The sequence below is a fragment of the Trachypithecus francoisi genome, unplaced genomic scaffold, assembly GCF_009764315.1.
Source record: "Trachypithecus francoisi isolate TF-2019V2 unplaced genomic scaffold, Tfra_2.0 Lachesis_group17, whole genome shotgun sequence".
In the NCBI taxonomy this organism is placed as follows: Eukaryota; Metazoa; Chordata; class Mammalia; order Primates; family Cercopithecidae; genus Trachypithecus; species Trachypithecus francoisi.
In genome coordinates this window covers 36,975,893-37,002,005 of record NW_022681462.1, presented here as the reverse complement: position 1 = coordinate 37,002,005, position 26,113 = coordinate 36,975,893, and the positions used below count along the sequence as shown (strand labels likewise).

Sequence of the window (26,113 nt, the reverse complement as noted above, 5' to 3'; positions counted from 1 at the left end):
ATATCTGACACACTTTGTCATGTCTTTTTAAAGCATTTTTACTTATATATTTTTATTGTAAGCGTGTCTTAGTTTTTAGCTTTGAAATAATATTAGACTTTGAAAACACTGCAAAAGTGGTGCAAGGAATGTATACCCTTCACTCAGCTTTCCAAAAAAAGCTGCACCACTGCACCGCATAATTACCATAATTCTCACAACCAGGATAGGAACACTGATACAATACTGGGAACTGATCTCCAGACTTTATTCAAACTTTATCAACTGTCCCACAAAGGTTTCTTTTTTTTTTCTGTTCCAGGATCCCACATTGCACTGAGTTGCCTCATTCAATCTGGGACAGCTTTCTCCGTCTTTTCTTTCATGATGATGGCACTTTTGAAGAGTGGTGGCCAATTATTTTGTAGAATGTTCCTCACTTTGGGTGTGTATAGTGTTTACTCATTATTAGATTGTAGTTATGCATTTTTGGCAAGAACACCACAGAAGGGACAGTGAGTCCTTCTCAGGACATCACAGCAGGAGGCACAGGATGCTGATACATCTTGTTCCTGGTGATCTTAACTTTGATCGCTTGGAAAAGGTGGTACCTACCAGACTGGTCCATTGCACAGTTATTATACTGTTGCTCCCTTTGCAATTAATAAGTCTCTTGTGAAGAGGCTTTGAGACTATGTAAATGTTTTGTTTCTCATCACATTTTCAGCCATTAACTTTAGTGTTCATTGATGGTTCTTGCCGGCCACAGTTATTACTGTGATGTTAGCCAAATGGTGATTTCCACTTCCATCCTTCCCTCTACATTTATTAACTGGAATTCTACTGCAAAGAAGAGCTTTCCTTTCTTTTTCACTTATTCAGTTATTTGTTTGTATCAATGTGGAGTCATGGCTATCTGCTTCATTCTATGGGTTATAATCTATTGCTATCATTATTTACTTTGTTACTCAAATTGTCTCAAATTTGACCATCAGGAGCTCCTTCAATGTTGCTCCTGTGTCCTTTGTAGTGTCCTCATCATTTTCAAGCAGTTTTTCTAGCACTGCAAAATCTTCCAAGGCATTTATACTTTCTCTGTGAAAGCCTTAAAATCAGACATTTCTCCAAAGAGCCCCGATTCCTTTTATTAAAGAATGGTCCTTAGAGATCAAGATCCATGGGGCCCAAAGCTACTAGGGTGTCATTACTTCTAGTCTTTCTCAGAGAACAAAGCTGGGAAATATATATATACAGACACACACACATATATATACACACATAAATACATATAGATATAGAAATTGTTATAGGTATATATAGGTGTGATATATATATATATATAATATAAATGGAACACATCTATTCCAATTAATAAATGTAGAGGGAAGGATGGAAATGGAAAATCACCATTTGGCTAACATCACAGTAATAATTGTGGCTGGCAAGAACCATCTATGAACACTGAAGTTAATGGCTGATATATATATATACACCTAATATATATACCTATAATACATATAGTAGATAAACTGTTATAATTATAGATGTATATGTATTTACATAGTTATATACATATAACTATAACTGTTTTTATATCTACCTTATATATATCTCTCTCTATAACAGTTTCTATATCTACCTATGAATATAAACCATCCATTCACACCAATTCCTCTGATTCTAATCCAGCCCCACCAGGTGTATTCTAACCTTCCCCCTTTCCATATTTGTTATGCTTTTTCAACAGTGAAAAACCTGGTACTCACTATCTGCCATATATTTACTTATTTGATTAACTATGGAATGTGCTTGAGATAGTTTCAGGATTTTGGATGCCTTTTTTATGTTTGTGTAATTTTAGTCAATAAATGTTGTTAAGGTTAAAGCTGAAGAAAGACAGACTAGTGGTTAAGTGTGTGAACTCTGGAAGCTGGAAGTTATTTAATCTTTCTGAATCTGCAAAATAGGAGTGTGTAGCTCATAGGAGTGCAGTGAGGATTGAGGGAACATATGTAAAGTGTTTAGCACATAGGAAACCCTAGATAAATGGTATACATTTTTATAAGCTATTAATTAGGAAATAAAGGGAAATTTTCTATGACTACCCAATTGTTTTAATAAAAAGTTGACCCATATATCAGTTGATGTGAGGGAAACAAGAAAGAGGTTAGAAGCACTGAAGCTTTCTGTACAATTTCTCTTTCCACATAGTTGGGTGCCACACAACGACGTTTCAGTCAAAGATGGACTTCATATATGACAGTGGTTTCATAAGATTATGATACCATATTTTTACTGTTCCTTTTCTATGTTTAGATATGTTTAGACACAAATACTGGCATGTTACAAATGCCTACGGTATCAGTACAGTAACATCCTGTAAGGAGTTGTAGCCTCGGTGAACTAAGCTATACCATATAGCTAGGTGTGTAGTAGACTATACCATCTAGGTTTGTGTGCGCGTACACTCTATGATGTTCGCACAACGATGAAATCACCTAAAGACGCGTTTCTCAGAGCATATCTGTATTTCTGTGGTTAAGTGATTCATGACTTCACGCAGTTGTAGAAACAGATCATTTTTCTCCACTAGGTGGCAGCATATGTGTCGTTGTCTTTGAGGCGCATTCCTTATGAGACGACCCAAGCAAGCTGGAGAAAGAAAACAACTTCAGAATTAGGATCCTCATACAAAATGTGAGAAATAATCCACAACTTTAAAAAAAAAAGAAAGAAAAGAAATGCCCTATCCCTAAGCACACTTGTGAAATACCCACAGTGAATTCAAGCAAATCTGCCCAAACCTGGCCCAGGCCACAGGACACCTGCTCCTGGTGGGTGGGTCTCAGGTGCCCCAGGACTTGGAATGTCATCCCTGGGGTGGAGGGTGGACAGAGCTTATTGAGGTCCCAAGCCAGGCAAGGAGCTGGATAGGTTCTCGGGCTCTGCCCCTTCACACTCTGGGATCCCCCCAGCCCAGGGCCTGGGTGGGGCTTACAAAGACACACAAAGTCATGTGTGCAGGCTCTCTGTCTGGGGCTGGAGAAACAAGAGGCTCCATTTGAAGAAGAAACAGAGGCCCACTCAACATGGCTAAAAAGGGGGTGATGGGGGGCAATAGGGCCCCAATGTGGGACCTTGTGTCCATCTAACCACAGAATAAAAGGCTCAGATACAGGAACCTCTCCTGTCGGTGTCCTTGCATTACCAGTCCTGCTGCCATGCGTGGCAGGAGAGGGCAAGAGGCACCCATGGGGGGTGTGCTGGAAGTCTGTTGCAAGAACTCCAAGGTTCACTCCACAGTGACAGTACCCACCTGCCAGCACAAGCTGTGCTGGAAATTTGGCACTGCCTATTTCTCTTCCTATCTTCTTTTGGAGAATTATCTGGTACCTACTGTGTAGAGTAAACCCAGCATCCGCCATCCCATTCCTAAGACAAAAGGGTCTTCCAGGTGCCCTGCTCCTGCCTGACTTTCCTCTCGCCATCTTTTTTTTTTTTTGAGACAGAGTCCTGCTCTGTGGCCTGTGCTGGAGTGCAGTGGCCGGATCTCAGCTCACTGCAAGCTCCGCCTCCCGGGTTTACACCATTCTCCTGCCTCAGCCTCCCGAGTAGCTGGGACTACAGGCGCCCGCCACCTCACCCGGCTAGTTTTTTGTATTTTTTTTTTTAGTAGAGACGGAGTTTCACCGTGTTAGCCAGGATGGTCTCGATCTCCTGACTTCGTGATCCGCCCGCCTCGGCCTCCCAAAGTGCTGGGATTACAGGCTTGAGCCACCGCGCCTGGCCTCCTCTCGCCATCTTACAGCAACCAAAGGCAGGCATGAGAACTAAGCTTGGGCTTGCTTTCCTCAGAATGTGGCTATGGCGTAGGAAACACAAGGACAGAAGGCGTGGTGGAAGCTCATTCATCCCAGTGATGGCACCTGGGCAAGATCATGGAACTGTTCCTGCTTCCAAGACCATTTGAGCTGCCTGGCCTCTGTCTGTTTAAGCTCTGTTCTAGTCCTTCCCTTCTATCCTGTGGCAGCGGTGGCTGCCCTGTCACTTCCCTTGTCTTAATTTAGCCTGAGTCCATTTCTGCTTCTTATCCTCAGTGAGCCTGGCCTTACACCAGCTCATCCTGAGGAAGAAAGAATTCCTATTTCCCTTCCTGAGGGAAGTCCAAAGTGGAGCCTAAAGAACAAATATGACCTTCCTACCCTGAGGGAATAAACTTGCTAAGATTCTTAGACAAAAAGAAGTCTATGCAATGTGCTAGCCCTAACCAACAGCCAGTTGGTAACTTCTGAGCAGAATATGGAAAACGGAGTGTGCTTGGCAAAAAGTTAGGACATCTGTTATGAAAAGGGAAGGGAGGAGTGGAATTTCAAGTAGTTACCCAACTCACCTACTCTCTATTGCATCACTCCTCAGACTTGTGCTGGGAACAAGACTTGCAGGGTCAAGCCCATTGCCTCACAGGATGAAGGAAATGGTCAACACGGTCAGGGACTTGGTTTTCCTACCCCCAGCCATTTCCAGTCCTTGCAGAGCATTCTGGTCCTGCTGTTCCTCGAGGATAAGTACCCAGATTATTTACCCCAAGTTACAAGGGAGCTCAAGCCTCCATTCTTTGGAGAAAGGTGGCTTTGTGTGGTGGTTCACAGCTAAGACTGCCGGAATTCAAATCCCAAATCTGCCAAGGCAATTATGGGGACTGAGCCCCCAACCTGTGGGATCTGACACTGTCTCTAGATAAATACTGTCAGAATTGAGTTGGAGGACACCTAGCTGGTGTCCACAGCGGAACTGACTGCTTGCTTGCTGGTGGGGAGAAACCCCCACATATTTGGGAGTTACAGAAGTCTTCTGTGTGGATTGTTGTTGTGTTGGTGTAAGAGCAGAGGGAAAACATGATTTGTTTTTCCATAAAAGGCATTGTTGAAAACAACAGAGCAATCAGCCAGGAATTAGGTCGTTTAACAGATAGCTGTGGTCAGAGAAAGAATAGATAAGAGAGCCCCGCCAAAACCACTGTCATTACAGGATGACTGTGGGCACACTCAAGGCAACACTCCCTAAGGTGCATCACCAGAGGCTTCACACTGTGTGGGGTGGGGGAATTCACTAAAATCATCCAACTAGTCACCAAACAACTAAATAAGGAAATAACAGTATTATGCTTGGATAGGGGCAGGGGGATGACCAGTAGCCAGATATGCGGCAACATAATATCTGAAATGCCCAGTTTCCCAGAGAAACTTTTGAGCTATAAAAAGAAATAAGAAACAGTGATCCATACACAGACAAAAACAAAAACAAAAACAGAAACTGCCTGTGAAAGCAACCAAATATCAGATTTAAGAAAGATTTCCTAGCAGCCATTATAAATATGTTCAGAAATAACTAAAGAAAACTGTGATTGAAGAAGTAAAGAAAGATATGATGATAATGTCTCATCAAATAGAAATATTAATACAGAGATAGAATTATTCTTAAAAAGAACCAAATGGAAAGCCTGGAGTTGAAAAGTACAATAACTAACGGGGCGCTATGGCTCATGTCTGTAATCCCAGCACATTGGGAGGTCGAGGCAGTCTGATCACCCGAGGTCAGGAGTTCGAGACCAGCCTGGCCAACATGGCAAAACCCCATCTCTACTAAAAATACAAAAATTAGACGTGGTGGTGCGCACCTGTAATCCCAGCTACTTGGGAGGCTGAAGCAGGAGAATCACTTGAACCCAGGAGGCAGAGGTTGCAGTGAGTCAAACTTGTGCCACTGCACTCCAGCCTGGGCAACCAGAGCAAAACTCCATCTCAAAAAAAAAAAAAAGAAGAAGTACAATAACTAAAATAAAAAATTCCCTAGTGGAGCTCAACAGTAGATTTGAACAACCAGAATAAAGAATTAGCCAACTTGAAGATATTAATAAATCAGTAGAGATTATGCAATCCAAAGAACAGAGAGAAAATAGAATGAAGAAAAATAAACAGGGCCTCAGAGGACTGGTACACCATAAGCATGCCAACAGATGCACAGCAGAATACAGAAGAGAAGGAGACAGAGAACACAACAGAAAAAAGTAGTCGAAGAAATAATGGCTGAAAATGTCACGAATTTATTGAAAAACAATCTACATACCCAGCAAGCTCAATAAACTCTAAATAGGATACATGCAAAGAGATCCACAAATAAATATATCACATGCTGAAAGCCGCCAGGCCTAGTGGCTCAAGCCTGTAATCCCAGCACTTTGGGAGTTCGAGGTGGGTGGATCACCTGAGGTTAGGAGTTTAAGAGCAGCCTGGCCAGCATGATGAAACCCCATCTCTACTAAAAATACAAAAAATCATTAGCTGGGCATGATGGTGGGGGCCTGTAATCCCAGCTACTTGGGAGGCTGAAGCAGGAGAATAGCTTGAACCCAGGAGGTGGAGGTTGCAGTGAGCTGAGATGGTGCCACTGCACTCCAGCCTGGGTGAACAAGACTCTGTGAGAAGGGGAGGGGAGGGAAGGGGGGGAGGGGAGGGGAGGGAGAAGAGAGAGAAAGAAAGAGAAAGAGGAAAGAAGGAAGGAAGGAAAAGAGAGAGAGAAAGGAAAGAAAGAAAAGAAAGAAAGAAAGAAAGAGAGAGAGAGGGAGAGAGAGAAAGAAAGAAAGAAAGAAAGAAAGAAAGAAAGAAAGAAAGAGAAAGAGACGGCAGAAGAAAAACAATTCATCACTTAAAAGGGAACTCACAATTATTAACAGGTGCCTTCTCATCATAAACTGTGGAGTGCAGATGAGTCCAGATAACAGTGGAGAAACACACCTCCAGGATAGACTGTGTGCTAGCCCATAAAACAAACCTCAATAAATTAAATAGGATATAAATAATACAAAATATGTTCCCTGACCACAACAGAATAAAACTAGTAATCAATAACAGAAACAAATTTGGGGAACTCACAAATATGTGGAAATTAAACAACACACTCCTAAATAACCAATGGATTAAAGGAAAAATCAAGAGGGAAATTAGAAAATACCTTGAGGTGAAAGAAAATGAAGCCACAGCACACCGAAACTTATGGGATATAACTTAAGGCATGCCAAAAGGAAATTTGTAGCTGTAAATGCCTATATTGAAAAAGAGGAAGATTTGAAATCTTCCTCTCAGAAATCTCACTTTAAGACACCGGAAAAAGGCTCACATCTGTAGTCTCAGCACTTTGGGAGGCCAATGCAGGAAGATCATTTGATGCCAGGAGTTCAAACCCAGTTTGGGCAACATAGCAAGATCTATCTCTAAAAAAATAAAAGTAAATTAGCTGAGCATGGTGGCCTCTGCCTGTAGTCCTCGCTACTTGAGAGTCTGAGGCAGGAAGATTACTTGAGCCCAGTTCAAGGTTACAATGGAAAGAAAAAAAAAAAAAAAGACATGAAAAAGAAGTACAAATTAACCCTAAAGCAAGCAGTAAAAAAGGGAAATTTGAAAAATTAGAGTGGAAGTGTGGAAATTATTAAAATGGAGACTAGAAACAATATTTGAGAATACAAAATGAAACCAAAAGTTGGTTCTTTGAAAAAGCAAGTCTTTAGCTAGACTGACCACAATAAAAAGAGAGAAGGGGCAAATTACTAGAATCAGAAATGAAGGAGGGGAAATTACAACTGACCTTACAGAGAGAAAAAGGATTATACTATTTTGCTAATTAATTGTGCTAATACATTAGACAACTTAGAATGAAATGCGCACATTCCTACAAAAACACAAATGACTGAAACTGATGCAAGAATAACAGAAAATTTGAATGGACCTATAACAAATAGGTTGAATTAGTCATCAAAACAATGACCCACAAAGAAACTACCAAGCCAGATGTCTCCATTGGTGAATTTTGCCAAATATTTAAAGAATTAATACCAGTTCTTCAAAAACTCTTCCAAAAAATAGAAGAGGATGCCCTGATGCCAAAACCAGGTGAAACCAGATGAAGACATCAAAAGAAAACCAAAAAAAAAACTGCAAACTAATATCTCTTTTGAGTATGGATGCAAACATTTTCAAAAAAAATTCTAGCAAGCTGAATCCTGCAACACATAAAAACAATTATATACCATGACCAAGTAAGATTTATCCAGAAATGCAAGGCAAATCAGCAACCAAAAGTCAATTAATAAAATTCATCGTATCAATAAAATAAAAAATGAAAAACACATGATCCTCTCAACAGCCCAGAAACATCATTACAAAATTTAATATCTCTTCATGACAATACTCTCCACATACTAGGAATAGAAGGGATCTTCCTCAACCTAATAAAGTGCATCTATGAAAAACACAGAACTGACTTTGTACTTAATAGTGAAAGACTAAATGCTTTCCCCTGAAGATAAGAACAAGACAAGGACTGCTGCTCTTATAACTTCTATGCAACATTGTACTGAAGATTCTAGCGAGGAAAATTAGGCAAGAAGATGAAATAAAATTCAAATTGGAAAGAAGTACTATGATCTCTATGTGCAGATGACATGATCCCATACACTAAGGAATTCATTAAAATAATGAATTAAGATTGAGATGTGTCTCAATGCCATAGACTTTTTGTCTCAAAAATGACTCAAACTGTCCAACACTAGAGTTCACTGATCAAAATGAACTGTGGCTGGAAGTAGGCCTCTAACTCATTCACTCCTAGATGGCCTCATCCAGGCTTCAGATGTGTACTTTGGGCCAAACTCCCCCACTTGCTATCTCACCTTGGATATTTAACACTTAACCTTCACATGGCCAAAGCAGAGCTGTTCATTATTCCCTCCAAATCTACCCATCCAAGTGTCTCCTCGATCTCAGTAAATGTCACCACCATCCATCCATTTGCTAAGTCAAAATGTTACAAGTCACTTACTTTGATTTTGAAATAATTTCAAATCTAGAGAAAAGTTGTGTCTTAGTCTATTTGTGTTGCTATAAAGAGACACCTGATGCTGGGTAATTTATAAAGAAAGAGCTTTGCTTGGCTCACAGTTCCATAAGCTATACCAGAGGCATGGCTCCAGCATCTGCATCTGGTGATGGCCTCAAGATGCTTCCACTCATGGTCATGCACAGTGGCTCATGCCTGTAAACCCAACGCTTTGGGAGGCTGAGCCGAGCAGATCACTTGAGTCCTGGAGTTCAAGACCAGCCTGGCCAACACAGAGAAATCCCATCTCTACTAAAAATATAAAAACTAGCTAGGCATGGTGGTGGGCACCTGTAGTCCCAGCTACTGGGGAGGCTGAGGCAGGGGAATCACTTGGACCCAGGAACCTGGGAGGTAGAGGTTGCAGCTGCCACTGCACTCCAGCCTGGGTGACAGAGCGAGATTCTGTCTCAGAAAAAGGTGTTTCTACTTACAGCAGAAGAGAAAGGGAGAAAGTGTGTGCAGAGATCACATAGTGAGGAAAAAAGAGAGAAAGGAGGTTTAACAAGCAGCTCTCACAGAAACTAATAGAGCAAGAACTCACTCATTACAGCAAGAATGGCACCAAGCCATTCATGAGAGATCCACCTTCCTGACTCAAACACCTCCCACTAGGTCCCACCTCCAATATTGGGGATCACATGTCTTTTTATTTATTTATTTATTTTTCCCCAAGATGGAGTTTTATCCTTGTTGCCCAGGCTGGAGTGCAATGGCGCAATCTTGGCTCACCACAACCTCTGCCTCCCGGTTCAAGCTATTCTCCTGCCTCAGCCTCCCTAGTAGCTGGGATTACAGGCACGTGCTGCCACGCCCAGCTAACTTTTTGTATTTTTAGTAGAGACGGGGTTTCTCCATGTTGGTAAGGCTGGTCTTGAACTCCCTACCTCAGGTGATTCACCCACCTCGGCCTCCCAAAATGCTGGGCTTACAGGCGTGAGCCACCACGCACGGCCAGGGATCACATTTCAACATGAAGTTTGAAAGTTGCTTTCTTGCAACTTGCCATTGAGTTTGGAGATTACACCTTCCAAACCTCCCAATGTAAACAGGAGCACCTATTTACCCTTAAACAGGATTCCCCACTGTTAACACTTTACCACATCCCATGTATGTGGTATATACCTTATCACACTCATTCTTTGCATATGTATTGCCTTTTTTTCTGAATCATTTCACTGTAATTGCCGATATGATGACCTATTACTCTTTGAATACTTTAGTGTATATGTTCCAACAAAGACACTGCCATACGTAACCATAGTACAACCATCAAAATCAGGAATTAACATTAACAGAATATTACCATCGCAGATTCCAGTCACATTTTGTAAGTTGCCCCAATTATGTTCTTTATAGGTCTGGATCCAAATCAGGATCATGTGTTGCAGTTAGTTGTCATGTCTCTTTAGTTTCCTTCTATCTGGAACGGTTCTTCAATCCTTACTTGTCTTTCAAGACCTTGGCATTTTTGAAGAGGACAGGCTAGAGTGCAGTGGCTCCTGTCTGTAATCCCAGCACTTTGAGAGGCCAAGGCAGGCAGATTACTTGAGGTCAGGAGTTTAAGACCAGCCTGGCCAACATGGTGAAACCCCTTCTTTACTAAAAAATACAAAATTAGCTAGGTATGGTGGTACATACCTGTAATCCAAGCTACTTGGAAGGCTGAGGCAGGAGAATCACTTGAACCCAGGAGGCAGAGGCTGCAGTGAGCCCAGATCGTGCCACTGCACTCCAGCCTGGGTGACAGAGCCAGACTCAGTCTAAAATAATTTTTTTTTTTTTTTTTTGAGACGGAGTCTCACTCAGTCGCCCAGGCTGGAGTGCAGTGGCGGATCTCGGCTCACTTCAAGCTCCGCCTCCCGGGTTCACGCCATTCTTCTGCCTCAGCCTCCCAAGTAGCTGGGACTATAGGCGCCTGCTGCCACGCCTGGCTAATTTTTTGCATTTTTAGTAGAGACGGGGTTTCACCATGTTAGCCAGAATGGTCTCGATCTCCTGACCTTGTGATCCGCCCACCTCGGCCTCCCAAAGTGCTGGGGTTACAGGTGTGAGCCACCGAGCCAGGCCTAAAATAAAATTTTTTTTTTAATTTTTTTTAAAGGACAGACTAAGTCCTTTGTAAAATGTCAGTTTGGGTTTGCTCTGATGTTTCCTCATGATTTTTGCATTTTCGACAGTAACAATGGAAAAATAGTATTATATTTCTCTCAGAGCATTATATTATGAGGTCCATGATACTGACTTGCCCCATGTGAGGTGGCATTAACTTTCATCAGCTGACAGGCTTCTCCACTGTCAGATTAACTAATAATGGAATGTATTAAATAATATCAAATTAGTGAGCCAGGAGCAGTTCTGCACACCTGTAGTCCCAGCTACTCTGGAGGCTGAGGTGGGAGGATCCCTTGAGGCCAGGAGTTTGAGGCTACAGTGTGCTAAGATCATGCCTGAGAAGGGCCACTGCACTCCAGCCTGGGAGACAAAGTGAGACTCTGCCTCTAAAAGAATAAATAAATACATACATACATACATACATACATACTTTTAAAAAATCAAGTTAGTATTTGATATACTCACTATACCAAATATGTTAGTGGGATATACCCTGCAACTAGGTCTACGTTTATTAACTGTAATTGTATCGTAAGGTAGCACGTTTCCTTTTCCCTTGTTTATTGATTCATGTATTATTTGTATTTATATGAACTCATGGATTCTACTTTAATCAATGGATTACAATCTGTTCTTGTCATTATCTGTTCTGAGGCTCAAATAGCCCCAGATTTGGCCATAGGTAGTCCCCTTGAACAGCTTCTCTGATTGAATCCAGAATAACACACCATACTCCTTGGGTGGCCAGCATCCATTTTTCCCTCTTCCCACCAACAGCAGCCCAGATTTTAATGTTTATTGTCAACCAAGTGATTGGGTTGAGATGGACCCCACCTCAGCCCCAGGCCCTGCTTAGTTTGAGCCAATCAGTGTACCCCATTATTCTCCAGGACACAGTGATTGGTCTGAGGGTGGGTAAATGACGTATGAGAACTGGCCAATGAGAACTGAAGAGACAGCTGATAGGCCTTCTGGGAAAGAAGCTTCCTATCTCTTTCCAAGGGAGCTCTCTCTCCCTGTGATGGATGCGCTGTAAAGATGGTGAAGTGTGGACCTGATGAAGCCATTTCTGCTGCCAAGAGAGAAGCGAACCTGAACACAATTTCGATATACAGAGGTGGGGAGAACGAAAAATTGCAATAAAACAGGACTGGGGCTCTGGTGACGCCACACATTTCTGGATCATTCTGTGCCTGAACATATCTGTGGACTGCTTAATTATTTGAACCAGTAAATTACCTTTTTTAATTAGGCCAGAATGGGCTGAGGCTTCTGTTGCTTGCAACCAAAAGGGCCCTAAATGATACACTCCCCCGAAACAGCAAAGGAAGGCTGCCTGTGGCAAGAAGCAAAAAGATGGGTTTCTGTTCCTTTTCACCAAAAACAAAACAAAAAAAAACCTCTAACGTTGCTGGTCTCCCCCACTGGTCTGAGAGCTTCTGGGGACATAGCCACTGTGTGCCCCGGCCTCTCAGAATAACGCATGGCTGTGGTGAGTGCTCAGTAAGCATTAACTGTGTGAATGCTGTTAAGGTTGTCTCGTTCATGGCTAAATCCGTAGCATCTACAACAGTGTATGGGACACACGACAGACATTTATTGAAGGACTACACAGCTCACCCCAGCATGCCACTGACACCCACCCCTCAAATCCACCAAAGGAGAAGAAGCTGCAACTAAAATCTTGCTTGACACTTTATTCTCCTGAGAGGGGAGCGCCGCAGAGGGAGTCGGGGAAGGGAGACTGGAGAGTGGATTCTGGATGGAGGAAGCGAGGAGCCGGTGGAGGTTGCTGAGGTTCCCGGGATCTGAGGACAGGAGCCTATGCTTCTTCCACAGGACAGGGTGAGAGGGCTCAGAGGGAACCTGGAGCAGAGAGAACAGCCAGCTGTGGGCAGATGTGGCGGGTACTCAGAATGTTACTTGCTTAAGGTCTCGCAGCCACCTGTCCCTACTGAACACACCCAGTGGCACATTCTGGAAGCCAGTCGGCAGCCTGAGCAGGTTGTGGGGCCTTGAATAGAAAAGTCACAAGCTCCCATGACAGGAAATGGTGGGGACCCCCGATCTGCTACCATAGAATCCCAGAGCATTGGCAAGCGCCAGCTGAGCTGCCAAAGCCCCTTTCTGGCCCCACTTCCTACAGCCGAGTCCTGTTCTCTCCAGGCACAGCCTGGGCAGCCATGGAGGGAAAGGCCTCAGGTTCCCCTGCCTGAAGGGTTCCCTAGCCCAGCTCTCAGGACCCAGAATTGTGGGGGTGGATGTGGCCCCAGTTCCCGACCCCAGAGGCCCATGCTGGGCTGGGGATTGGAGTTTGACTGAGGGTCTGATGGCCTTGAATAGCCTCAGTCTGAGGACATTTCTCCAGGGTCAGGTCTACACACACGGTGACCTCCTTCAATTCTCATTCCAATCTCAAAAATCAGGATTGCTATCTCCCCTTCACAGATGAAGAAACTGAAGCTCAGAGAGGTCGAGTTATTTGCTTAAGGTCACACAGCCAGGGAGAGATGGAGACCAGATTTTACTCCACGACTTCCTGTGTCTGAAGCCCAAGCTCTAATCAGTATTTCTCAAACATTTCTAGCTAAAGTCCATCTGCTCAGTTCTCCACACTTTCCCGTGCTGGGAGATGCGGGAGTAATGTGTCCTAAGAAGGCAGCTTTGATGTATCCTGGGGGAAACTGTCTCCACCCCTCAGGAGGCATCCCTGCTGTCACCTCTGCACTCACCCATAGAAGGTTCACACAACCTGAGGTCCACACAGATCTCCTGGGCAGTTTCTCCCTCCAAGAGGCCCTGGGTAATTCTAGGCTGATACCTCTTCATGAAATTTTTGCAGACGTCGCGCCATTGTGAGCTCACCTTCCTACACACGCGGGTCTCAGCATTGGAAATGCTTCTCTGCAGCAGCAGAACCACAGAGGACATGGTAAAGGGTGAGTCCTGCGCAGCTCTGCCACCCTGCAGGTTTCAGCAGCCCTAGCAATGGGAGTACTGGGTGCGAGGAACTGGCGCCTGGTGCCCATGGAGCCAGAGACTGTAGACACGGGGCTGGGCCCCTACTCCCACTCTCCAAGGCCTGGCCCAAGCCTGGTCAGGTAGGGCTCCTGAGACAAGGACAGTTAGCCCTGCTGAGGTCTCAGCCTCTTGTGCACCTGTCCCCTGCATTCTGTGTGGAGAATGGTGCCTATGGCTGCCAGGCACACATTAAATGCTCTGCCATGTAGCTACCTGGCTCCAGAACCTGGCTGGGGGCTACAGCCAGAGGGGGTGCATAGAGAAGACTAGTGGGGGTGGGAGGTGTGGTCAGAGCTTGGAGTCTTGGCTCATTTGGTTTTAAAGTCTCTTCTATGCCATCCCAGCGGGGAGGATGAATCTGGGTGTCCAGGGCTAAGTGTGAGCCTGCAGTGCCAGGATGCTGAGTAGTTTGGGGGAGCAGAGGAGAGGGAAGGAGGGAGAGTGAAACAGTAATTCTTGGTCATAACACAGTCATTTGTTAAGCATTTACTCAGTGCTGGATGTGGAGCTAAGCACATCCCAGCCCTCAGCTCTTTTAAAAAGCTTCAGCAGCCAGGTGCAGTGGCTCACATCTGTAATCCCACACTTTGGGAGGCCAAGGCAGGTGGATTGCTTCAGCTCAGAAGTTGGAGACCAGCCTGGGCAACACAGTGAGACCCTGTTTCTACAAAAGTACCAAAATTAGCTGGGCGTGGTGGCGCACACCTGGAGTCCCAGCTACTTGGGAGGTTCAGGCAGGAGAATTGCTTGGGCCAGGGAGGCCGAGGTTGCAGTGAGCCAAGATCATACCACTGCACTCCAGCCTGGGTTTCAGAGTAAGATCATATCTCAAGAAAAAAAAAAAGAGCTTCGACAGCTTGCGAGATAGGGACTATTATCCATCTCATTTCAAAGATAAGATAACTGAGGCTCAGCAAGTGGAAGTGACTTGCCCAAGGCCATGCAGCTTCCAAGTAGCAGATCTGGGATTTATCAGTCCTGACCCAGGTCTCCTAGGGAACCAGCTTCTCAAAGCTCTGCCTTGGACACAAATGTTAGGGCTTTAGGGGAAGATTCCTAACTTCTCTGAGACAAGCCCTCTTTGAGGATACATTATGAAAACCATGTTTACTCTCTCTGACTTACACAGTTCCAGAGAGTCACAATTTCACAAGTTCTCTGAAATTCATCCACAGACACATGGGGACTCACAGATTCCCTTCTAGGAAGCCCTCCCCCAGGACCACTGTGCAAGGTGACCCCAGGCTCCCTGATCCCCAACCTGGTCACAGGCCGGCCCCTCCATTGAGCAGCAGACAGGAGGCTCTGTAGCCCCTCGGCCTCACCTGGGTGGGCTGTTTCACCATAACCTTCAGTGTCTGGACTATCCTTAGACAGGTCTTGCAGTCGAAGGCCAGCTCCTGCATTTTGATCAACAGGTCACCCTGTCAGGAAAGAAAGCCCCTATCATGGTCTCTCAGACATTCTGGGAGTGCGTGAAAGTGCCCAAAAAAGGGGCCCTTGGTGTTTCTGAGGCTGGCAGCAATGTCCGTGATCTCTTCCCAGAGCATGGATACACTGAAGACCTGAACTGGCTGCCTGGACCCTGCCTGCCTTTTTGCTTGTCTCAGAGGCTCTGAGACACCCCAGAAACAGCCTCCCACACCCCCAGTACTTTCCCAGCCCTGCACTTGCCCCTCTCCTATTGAGGAACTCCCAGGGAAGTCTACCTATTTGGGTTCTGCAGCCCCAGGCTCTTTGGAGGGTGAGACCCCGGAGGATCCTCTTGGGGCAGTCTACCAGGTATCTGCAGCCCTCCTGGCCAGACATGAATTCAACAAAACCAGCATCGTCAGAAACAGCGCAGCCTCCACTCCCACCTCCTGACCATTAGAGAGCTCCAGCCCTCATCCCAGAAGCCACCCAGGGAGGAGGGAAAGGAGAGGGACTGTGGCAGGTGAGCAGAGAGCCAACATGTACCTGGGGGCCCTCCTGGGCCAGGCACAGGCAGGATTGCTCCTTGTCACACGGGTGGGCTGTTGCCACTTCAAAGTACTCAGGGCTCAGACGAGAGAAGACCAGACCTGAGGAAGAAGGCACTTCAGCTTCCCCTCCGCAGGTGGAAGGAGAGGGAAAGCCCGTTCTCCTGGCTGGTGAGAGTCCAGGAGGTGGCCAGGGCCTCGGACAGGGGCTGGGTCTTGCAGGGGGCCAGGATATCTGTCCACATGCTTTGCCCTGGAGCCACTCTGACCCACTCTCAGCACAAACACATGTTCTCACTTTCCTTCTAGAAAGCCAAGAGGGCGAGACTTTCTCTTCTCCTCTGTTGTGCCAGCAACACAGATTTGGGGGTCAGTTTGTCTAGAAACTTCCCTCAATCTCCTTTCAAGAGATTTTCTTTTTTTACCTTCCATCCAGATGGCCCAGCCAAATCCACTCTCCCTTCCAGAAGTGTCCTTGCCCTTGGGGCTCACACTGACCCCAAGGCCTGGGAGAGAGCAGGGTGCAGGGGGCAGGAAGTCTGCCTTGAACAAGGAAGTGACCCCGTTCTCTCACCAGCCCTGCACAATCCTAGACAGTGTAGGCCTGAGGAATCGCAGACCCACCGATGAAGGCCAGTGGCCTTCACCACACAGATGCGGAGGCAGGGGCTTGGGAGGGAAAGAGGGGGTCTCAGGCCACACAGGGTGGCCAGTAGAGGTAGGACCAGAATCCCTGGCCTGTCTCTCCTCCTTGGCCAGGCCACTGACAGGCTGGGCAGCACACTGGGCTAAGCCTGCCTCTGAGGGGAGGGCCAGGCCTCCATGATGTGGGAGAAGGCTGGGGAGAGGCAGGGGCACCTGGGTGCCCAGAGAGTCCATGCTCCGGGTTCAGCCAGCCTGAGAGTGCGAGGCTAGGAGGGCCATCAGGATCGATCCCGAGGGGAAGGCCTTACCTGGGTTGCCCAGGAGCATGGCTGCAAGAAGAAGGAGGGCCCAGGTAGCCATGGTGGGGCAGCTGCTCAGATGCCTTTCACACCCTGTTTTATGGGCAGGGAGCCTGCAGCTTAACCTTTCTCAGGTCCTGCCCTTTTTGTATGTCATCTTTCCTGTGTCACTGGGTTTACCACAAATACAAATACTAATTTGTGAAGAAGCAGGTTAGTGCAGTGGTAGCCCACGGGGTTCATGCCACACCCCACTCCCACACAACTAGAATGCCGGGTTGCTGGAGGCCAGCAGCTGCCTGGATGCTTGGGATGTGTTAATGGAGGGAGAAACCGCTTAGTACAAGTATGTTCCAAATATTGCGTGGGACATATTTATACTAAAAGTATAAGTGAGTCAAAACCTTGACCCAAAACCTATTTTTAAACAGCTTTTTAAATTTAACAATATACCACGAACATCTTTCCACGTCTGTAAATATAGATCTTCTTCATCATTTCCACTGGTTACCTAATGGTTCCCTTTACACATGAACCATAGCTGGGGTCCTGTAACTCTGGGACTCATGCCCCCTGTAGTACTTTGGCTTGAAGAGCAGAGGCTGGGAAGCCTCTGCAAGGGCTCACCCGGTAGTCGAGTTGAGTGATGTGAAGGCCTTCTTCAGACAGGGTGCCTCAGCATCTCAAAATGGCAGCTGTAGCTCCTCCAGGCTACAAGGCCTGTTCATGTGGAAAATGGAAAGAGTGAAGCAGAAAGAGATGGTACCTGTATAGGAAAAACGTCTTTCCCAGGGACCCTCAACCTCCATCTAATTGATCTGAACTGTGTCACATGATGACCCTGGCTGCAAAGGGCAATAGGAAGGGAGTCTTTTGCTGGACCTTCACTGACACTTCGTTTTTTGTTGTTGTTTGTTTGGTTTGGTTTGGTTTTTCTTTTTTGAGATGGAGTTTCACTCTCGTCACCCAGGCTGGAGTGCAATGGTTTGATCTTGGCTCGCTGCAACCTCCACCTCTGGGTTCAAGTGATTCTCCTGTCTCAGCCTCCCGAGTAGCTGGGATTACAGGCGCATGCCACCATGCCCTGCTAATTTGTGTGTTTTTAGTAGAGACAGGGTTTCACCACGTTGGCCAGGCTGGTCTCGAACTCCTGACCTCGGGTGATCCGCCCGCCTCAGCCTCCCAAAGTGCTAGGATTACAGGCGTGAGCCATCACACACGGCCTTCATTGACACTTTGAACAAAATTGGTATTCTGTTAGGGAGGATGAGGGAATGGGAATCGTATAGGCAATGGCAGTGTCAGTTACTGCATGACTTTTTTTTTTTTTTTGATACAAGGTCTTGCTCTGTCGTTCAGGCTAGAGTGCAGTGGTGCAATCACAGATTACTGCAGCCTCAACCGCCCAGGCTCCAACAATCCCCCCACCTCAGCCTCCCTAGTAGATGAGACCATAGGTGCTTGCCACTATCACCCCTGCTGATTTTAAAATTTTTGGAAGAGATGGGTCTCCATATGTTGCCCAGGCTAGTCTCGAACTCCTGGACTCAAGCGATCCTCCCCGCCTCCAAAGTGCTGAGATTATAGGCATGAGCAATCATGCCTGGTTTTGCAGGACTTTTTGATAAGGAAACATATTTCAGGAAGAATTGGTAGGACTTTGTAGCTATATGATGACAAGAAAGAAACAAGAGAGAGGAGGCAAAGGTTTCGCTAATATTTGGGGCCCAGGAGGCTGAGGGGCTGGCTGTGCAAATTAGAAAAAGGAGCTTGTTGGTGAGAAGTTGAGTTTGAGGTATTGCATTTGTGGCTGGCTTGTTTCCCCAGCCGTAAATCAGCTGCTTGAGGGCAGGACTGCCTCTGCCTGTCAGGGTCTCCCCACCATGCCTAGAACAGCTCTCAGACCAACTGGCAAACTCGTTTTACCTCAGATGAGGAAAGCAGGACTCAGAGAGATCCAGTGAATTACCCACCAACACACAGCTAGGAAGGGAATGGTCTGTGGATATGAACCCAGACCCTATGACTCCAAAGCCCAAGTTTTCCCCCAGCCCTACCCTATCTCAGTCTCCAGGTTTCAGTGGAGGGCCACTTAACCCTCTTGAGGCCAGCTCAGGCACTACTCCCCCGTCTCAGCAGGCTCCCTCTCTCCTGGCCACTTGTAGACCTTGGTCTCATGTGTGAAGACCATATTAATGGGCAGAAAAGGTCTTGAAAGGTGACTCATGTCTCTTTATTGTGGGAAACTTGGTGAGACCAAATATTGCAGTGAGTCCTTTTCTGAGGTGTTGAGGTGTATGTGACAAAGCTCATGTAGTTAGTCACAAGTCTCCACCCAGGCCTCTCGGGTCCCGTGTGATAAGAACCTGGGGTCTTACCCAGTTCCCACCCATGGTACCCCGGGAACTGGCCCATTGCAAGTCAGGACCAGGCCCCAGAAAAATTCCTGTGTGAAATACTGCCTTCTGTATCTTCTTCAGAAAATCTTCAGTTACGCTAAAGTCATAAAAATAGCCACTATGTTTTTTTCTAGAACTTTTATAATTTTAACTTTGACATTTAGGTCTATGACTCATCTCAAATGAATGTATAGTGTGAGCTGGGTTGAGGTTCTGTTTTTCCATATCAATTTCTTGAAAAGATTTTTCTTTTCCCATTGAATTGTTTTGGCATGTTGGTTGAATATCAATTGACTATGGGTCTGTTTGCGGACTCATTATATCAACTACTACTGCAATAATAATAATATAATAATAATAATAAAGCAATCCAATTTTTTAAATGGGCAAAATATTTCAACAGGTAATTCGCAAAGGAAGATAAGAACGACCAAAACATTTGAAAACCTGCTCAACATCGTAAATCACAAAGAAATTCCTTTTTTGAGCTGTAGCCTCACTCTGCCGCCCAGGCTGGAGAGCAGTGGCATGATCTTGGCTCACTGCCACCTGTGTCTCCTGGGTTCAAGCAAGTCTTCTGCCTCAGCCTCCTAAGTAGCTGGGATTACAGGCACACACCAACATGCCTGGCTAATTTTTGTATTTTTAGTAGAGATGGGGTTTCACCATCTTGGTCCATGCTGGTCTTGAACTGCTAATATCAAGTGATCCACCCACCTCGGCCTCCCAAAGTGTTGGGATTACAGGCTTGAGCCACCGCTCCTGTCCAAGAAATTCTGTATTAAAACTATACTGAGATGATGGCATCAACATGACTAAAATTAAAAAGACAGAAAACCCAAATGCTGATATGTGTGGGGAGCACTGTTACTCTTAAGCATTGTTGGTGGGAATATAAAACACTAATAACTGAAAATTGGATTGACCATTTTTCAGACAGTTGAGCATACACCTGCCCTGTGACTCAACAATTTTACTTCTACGTATTTACCCAAACTAAACAAAAACACCTCTACATACACAGATTTACACAGGAGTGTTCACAGACATGTCACCCAGCAGTTCCACTCCTAGGTATACACCCAAAAGAAATAAAAGCAGATTGAAACAGATACTTGTACATCAATGTTCATAGAAGCATTATTCACAGTAGCCAAAAGCTGGAAAGAGCCCAGGCGTCCATTGACAAATAAATGGATAAACAAGCCAGTCATTGTGGCTCAACCTCTAATCCCAGCACTTTGGGAGGCCAAGGTGGGAAGATGGCTTGAGGCCAGGAGTTTGAGGCCACCCTGAGCAACATAGTAGACCCCAGTTCTACAGAAAAATTTAAGAATTAGCTGGGCATAGTGGCATGTGTCTATAGTCCCAGCTACTCAGGAGGCTGAGGTGAGAGGATTGCTTGAGCCCAGGAGGTCGAGGCTGCAGTGAGCCAAGGTCATGCCACTGCACTCCAGCCTGGGTGACAGAGTGAGAGCCTATCTCTAAGAAAAATAAAAATTGAAATTTTTAAAAATGGATAAACAAAATCTGCTGTACATATACAATGGAGTACGATTCAGCCAAAAAAGGGAACACAGCTCTAATACATACTACAACACGAATGAACCTTGAAATAATTATGCCAACTGAAATAAGTCAAACACAAAAGGATAAACATTGTATGATTCCACTTACATAAAATTTCTAGAATAAGCAAATTCATAGGGACAGAAAGTAGATTAGAGGTTACCCAGGGCTGGAAGGAGTGGGAAATGAGGGACTTAGTGCCCATAGGTTACAGACTTTCCATTTGGTATGATGAGAATGGTTTTGGAAATAGATAGTTCCAAATAGATGATCCCACAACTTTGTGAGTGTAATTAATGCCACTGGATTGTACATCTAAAATGGTTAAAATGGTTAATTTTGGCCGGGCGCGGTGGCTCAAGCCTGTAATCCCAGCACTTTGGGAGGCCGAGACGGGCGGATCACGAGGTCAGGAGATCGAGACCATCCTGGCTAATACGGTGAAACCCCGTCTCTACTAAAAATACAAAAAAAAACTAGCCGGGCGAGGTGGCGGGCGCCTGTAGTCCCAGCTACTCGGGAGGCTGAGGCAGGAGAATGGCGGAAACCCGGAAGGCGGAGCTTGCAGTGAGCTGAGATCTGGCCACTGCACTCCAGTCTGGGCGACAGAGCGAGACTCCGCCTCAAAAAAAAAAAAAAAAAAAAAAAAAAGGTTAATTTTGTTATTTATTAATATTATTTTTCATTGACAAATCATAATTTTATATATTTATGGAGTACAATGTGATGTTTTGATATATGAATACCACTTAGAATGATTAAATCAAGGTAATTAACATATCTATCACCTCCCCCATCATTTTTTGTGGTACACATTTTATGTTATATGTATTTTACCACAATAGAAAAAAAATTGTTTTAAAAGGTTGTTCAAAGAAAATGAAAGAAGGAAGAATAAATAAGTAAATAAAAGATTGTTTGCAGAAGCCTTTTCATAAGAGCCAAAAATTAGACATAACCCAAATGTCCATCAACAGGTCAATGAATGAAGAAATTAAGGTAGAGCCACGCAATATTGTATACAACTTGGCAATAAAAAGGAATGAACTACTAATACATGCAATAAAATGAATAAATCTTAAAAAAAAAAAAAGGAAGAAAAAGAAGCCAGACATGAAAGACTTCATTCTGTATGATTCCATTTGTATGAAGTTCTTGAACAAGCAAAATTCATCTATGGCAAAAGAAATCAGAGAAATGGTAGGAGGTGGAGGAGGATGTGAGGGTTATTGGGCTGGCACCGGGATTTTCTTAGGTAGTGAAAGTGTTCTATATCTTAATTAACTTGTGAATTGTGTGAGTGTGCATCTATCAAAACTCTTCAAACTGGACATTTAAGATTTAAGTATTTAGCTACATGTAAATTATATCTCAATTTTAAAATTATCCAAAATTTTCTTTTTCTTTTTTTTTTTTTTTTGAGATGTAGTTTTCCTCTTTTTGCCCAGTCTGGAGTGCAATGGCACGATCTCGGCTCACCAAAACCTCCGCCTCCAGGATTCAAGCCATTCTCCCGCCTCAGCCTCCCGGGTAGCTGGGATTATAGGCATGCGCCACTACGCCCGGCTAATTTTGTATTTTTAGTAGAAATGGGGTTTCTCCATGTTGGTCAGGCTGGTCTAGAACTCCCCACCTCAGGTGATCTGCCCACCTCAGCCTCCCAAAGTGCTGGGATTACAAGCGTGAGCCACCGGGCTCAGACAAAAAAAAACTTTTAAGTTACAATTTTATGGCTCCCAATGAACAATATCAAATACTTCCCCAAAGAATTGTATCCATTTACAACACTGCCAACATTGTATGAGAGCTCCCTGAACTCTCACCAGCATTCAATATTATCAGACTCTTTATTTTACAAATGTAATGAGTGAAAATCACACCTATTTTTATTTTCATTTCAATTACTACAAATTAAGTTTAATATTTTCCCAGGTATTTGTTTACATTTACATTTATTTTGAAATTGTCTTTTTATGTCCCTTGCCCAGTATCTATTGGACTCTACTATGTTTTTTAATTTGTAAGAATTCTTTATTAATAAATACATTAATGTTTTGATATATTTGCTACAAATATTTTGTCACTTCTTGATTGACCTTTAAATTTCCATAAGATTCTTACGCATAGAAAGTTTTCATTTTCTATAATCAAATATGTATATTTATTTGTGACATCTTTTCTCAGTTTAGAAAGTTGTGATTGCCTCTTTTTCCCTAGAAAATAATTATATTTTTGCTAATTTTTGCAGTTAGACATATTTTTTAATGTGACACTTTAATCCTCTGGAACTGATTTTAGGAAGGTATGAGGTGGGATGAAAATGTATTCTTTTCAAATTGCTATTCCCTTAATCTAAAGGTATACTTTCCCCTCCTCTCCATTGATTTGAAATTGCTCTTTTATTGTATATTCAATTATACATAATAAGATCAAATTCTGAGTTATCCATTCTAATTGACCCGGATATCTAGTGTTGTATTAACATTATCCAATCCTGCTGTTTTCTTCTTGATTTTCCTTTGATATTCCTTTACTTTTAAATTGTACTTTGGGTAATATTTTATATACTATAATACTTTATATGCTAAAAGCATATATAAGGTATAACATTTATATACTAAATATTAAATATCTACTAAATGCTAAATATAAATTATTTTGACCAATATATCAGATTGTAATTTTCACTTTAAATTTTATTATAACTAAAAACTAATATGTAAAAAATTCACTTCTTTATAGTCACTTTTTCAGCCATGATCATAGTATAACTTTCTTTTTTTTTTTTTTTTTTTTTTGAGACGGAGTCTTTCTCTGTCACCCAGGCTGGAGTGCAGTGGTGCGATCTCAGCTCACTGCAAGCTCCGCCTCCCAGGTTCATGCCATTCTCCTGCCTCAGCCTCCAGAGTAGCTAGGACTGCAGGCGCCTGCCACCACTCCCAGCTAATTTTTTATATTTTTAGTAGAGACGGGGTTTCACCATGTTAGCCAGGATGGTCTTGATCTCCTGACCTCATGATCCACCCGCTTCAGCCTCCCAAAGTGCTGGGATTACAGGCGTGAGCCACCGTGCCTGGCTGTTTTTTGTTTGTTTGTTTGTTTGTTTGTTTGTTTGTTTTTTGAGATGGGTCTGGCTGTGTTGCCCAGGCTGGAGTGCAGTGGTGTGATCTCGGCTCACTGCAACTTCTGCCTCCCGCTTTCAACTCATTCTTCTGCCTCAGCCCCCTGAGTAGCTGGGATTACAGGCACCCACCACCACACCTCACTAATTTTTGTATTTTTAATAGAGACTGGTTTTCACCATGTTGGCCAGACTGGTCTTGAACTCCTGGCCTCAAGTGATCTGCCCGCCTTGGCCTCCCAAAGTGCTGGGATTACAGGCGTGAGCCACTGCGCCCAGCAGATCATAGTATGACTTTCTGTTTTTTCCAAGTCATCTTTTTTCTCTCTCAATAAAGTTTTAGGAAGAGTTCTCCAGTGCAGGGGAGCTGAGCATCAGCCAACCTGGGACTCAGACCGTGACACTCCTGGGTGGCCAGGGAGTTGGCGGGGGTCGACGGGGGGGGGGGGGGCATGAGACTTCAGAAGGATGTCCAGCTGGGAGCAGATCCCTCTCCTGCTTTCTCCCCAACTTGTGCAAATGACTCAGAGCTTATTCACGTGACATTGTGATATAACAAAACAAAACGCCAGGGACTCGAAATGAGATAATTAAAGGCAGTAAAACAGAAATAAAATAGGGAGAAAATCAGCCAAGAAAGACCCATGGGAGAAAGCAGATGATGGAAAATAAAGTGAAGCAGCATTTTACGGTGTGTGTTTCACCAGAATTTCTGAAATTTAAAACACGATGGCCCTTTATTTAGAGAACTGCTCTTCTCAGCACCAGTCACAGCAAACAAGCAGTCCTTAGATGTTAACTGTCTGATTGCACTTGGGAAAATATTATTAAATAGCCTCACCCTAAGAATGAGAAGAAAATATACCTATCAAATTTTATGGAACATTTTTACATTTCACCAGCATCCATCGATCTCTTACTTTTGGTAAACATTTCCATTATCTCCTATTTCAGGAATTCTGTACTTTCAGGCAGTAGGTTTACTAAATACCACATCTGCCTATTTACTCAAATAATATCCTTTACTTAAAGGCTTTTTGCATTATCCAGTTTTCCTGATAGTTTGTATAGATGATTGCCTGAATTTCTCGAAAACCACCAAGCTTCCCTTAAGCATCAAAGTTATTTTTATTTCTTTGCAGTAATTTCAATTTAGATTTCAGTCCTTGCTTACGTTTTGGGATACCCAGCCATCTGCCAAAGCCTGAAGGCACAGAATGTTTATTCTCATCAATGTCCTTTCTACATCAGCATTCAGGGTTAGTGGCTGTCATTTTTCCTGATGATTTTATGGTTTTTATAACCTCTTTGTTACATGAGTTTAGGATAACTTTCTATATGAATGAGACTATCCTATATCTTCTTCCCTTTCACCCCATTCTAGATATACTGTGAGCTCTAAAACATTACACTTGCCCAAACTCACTGTTTTCTTGGTACCTGGTTGCCATTTGTACCACTTCAAGTAATCATCCTTTTTCTTAAGGTACAGATTCCAGCATTGAGATGAGTTCCCTGGTTGTACTTTGTCAATAGTTTTCTCATAGCAACAGTGTATTGGTTTAATCGTCACAAGCTTAATTTAGGAGACATCGAATTACCTGTGGATCCATTTGTCAACTGGAAATGCTGCTTCCTTCCATGTACAATTTATACTCTTGAAAATTTGCTCAATAAGAATCTGTTAATATGTTGCCATGTTAAAGTGAATTAAAATTTACAACTACAATAAGAATCATAATTTTATGATTGAAACACAATGATGAGTCAGGATATATAAAAAACAAGCCGAAGCCTGAGGCAGTGGCACGCACCTGTAGTCCCAGCTTCTCGGGAAGCCCCGGAGTTTAAGAGCAGCCTGGGCGACATACTGAGACCCAGTCTCAAACAAACCAACAAAAAAAGAAATGGACGAAAGCCTTTCCCCTCCAACTTTCACATCTCTTCAGAATGTATCTTTTGGGGATATGGTATTATTTATTAAATAGTATTTTATTTTAAAAACAAAATAATTCCAGCCAATCATGGTGACTCATGCCTGTAATCCCAGCACTTTGGGAGGCTGAAGTGGGA

The 26,113-nt window shown here is 43.9% G+C and overlaps 1 protein-coding gene, 1 long non-coding RNA gene and 1 pseudogene across 3 annotated transcripts; 1 reads left to right on the top strand and 2 right to left on the bottom strand.

Annotated features, from left to right (window-relative positions):
• Positions 1–2,250: 2,250 nt before the first annotated feature.
• On the bottom strand, positions 2,251–7,234 carry LOC117062143. Its single transcript, XR_004428228.1, has 2 exons — positions 6,701–7,234; positions 2,251–2,631 (listed from the first exon to the last, which is right to left on the bottom strand). It is a non-coding gene; the product is annotated as an uncharacterized LOC117062143 (long non-coding RNA).
• Positions 7,235–12,602: 5,368 nt separating this feature from the next.
• On the bottom strand, positions 12,603–17,124 carry GNLY (granulysin). Of its 2 annotated transcripts, XM_033175334.1 has the most exons (5): positions 16,961–17,124; positions 16,006–16,109; positions 15,372–15,470; positions 13,758–13,929; positions 12,703–12,891 (listed from the first exon to the last, which is right to left on the bottom strand). In XM_033175334.1, exons 1-5 carry the CDS (start codon positions 17,010–17,012, stop codon positions 12,881–12,883), a joined length of 438 nt encoding a protein of 145 aa, XP_033031225.1. In that variant the 5' UTR covers positions 17,013–17,124; the 3' UTR covers positions 12,703–12,880. The 2 variants fall into 2 exon arrangements, with proteins under 2 accessions (XP_033031224.1, XP_033031225.1); XM_033175333.1 differs by lacking the exon at positions 13,758–13,929 and having other exon boundaries at positions 12,603–12,891.
• A 7,645-nt stretch (positions 17,125–24,769) lies between these two features.
• Positions 24,770–25,754, top strand: LOC117062824 (annotated as a pseudogene).
• The last annotated feature ends 359 nt before the right edge of the window (positions 25,755–26,113 follow it).

What these genes read in the sequence shown, in the direction of transcription:
- GNLY (XM_033175333.1), bottom strand. Translation starts at nt 17,012, where the DNA reads ATGGCTACCTGGGCCCTCCTTCTTCTTGCAGCCATGCTCCTGGGCAAC. An exon ending in CATGCTCCTGGGCAACCCAG is followed by an intron (nt 16,110 to 16,960) that starts GTAAGGCCTTCC and finishes CTTCTTCCTCAG; the next exon opens with GTCTGGTCTTCTCTCGTCTG. An exon ending in TGGCCCAGGAGGGCCCCCAG is followed by an intron (nt 15,471 to 16,005) that starts GTACATGTTGGC and finishes CTTTCCTGACAG; the next exon opens with GGTGACCTGTTGATCAAAAT.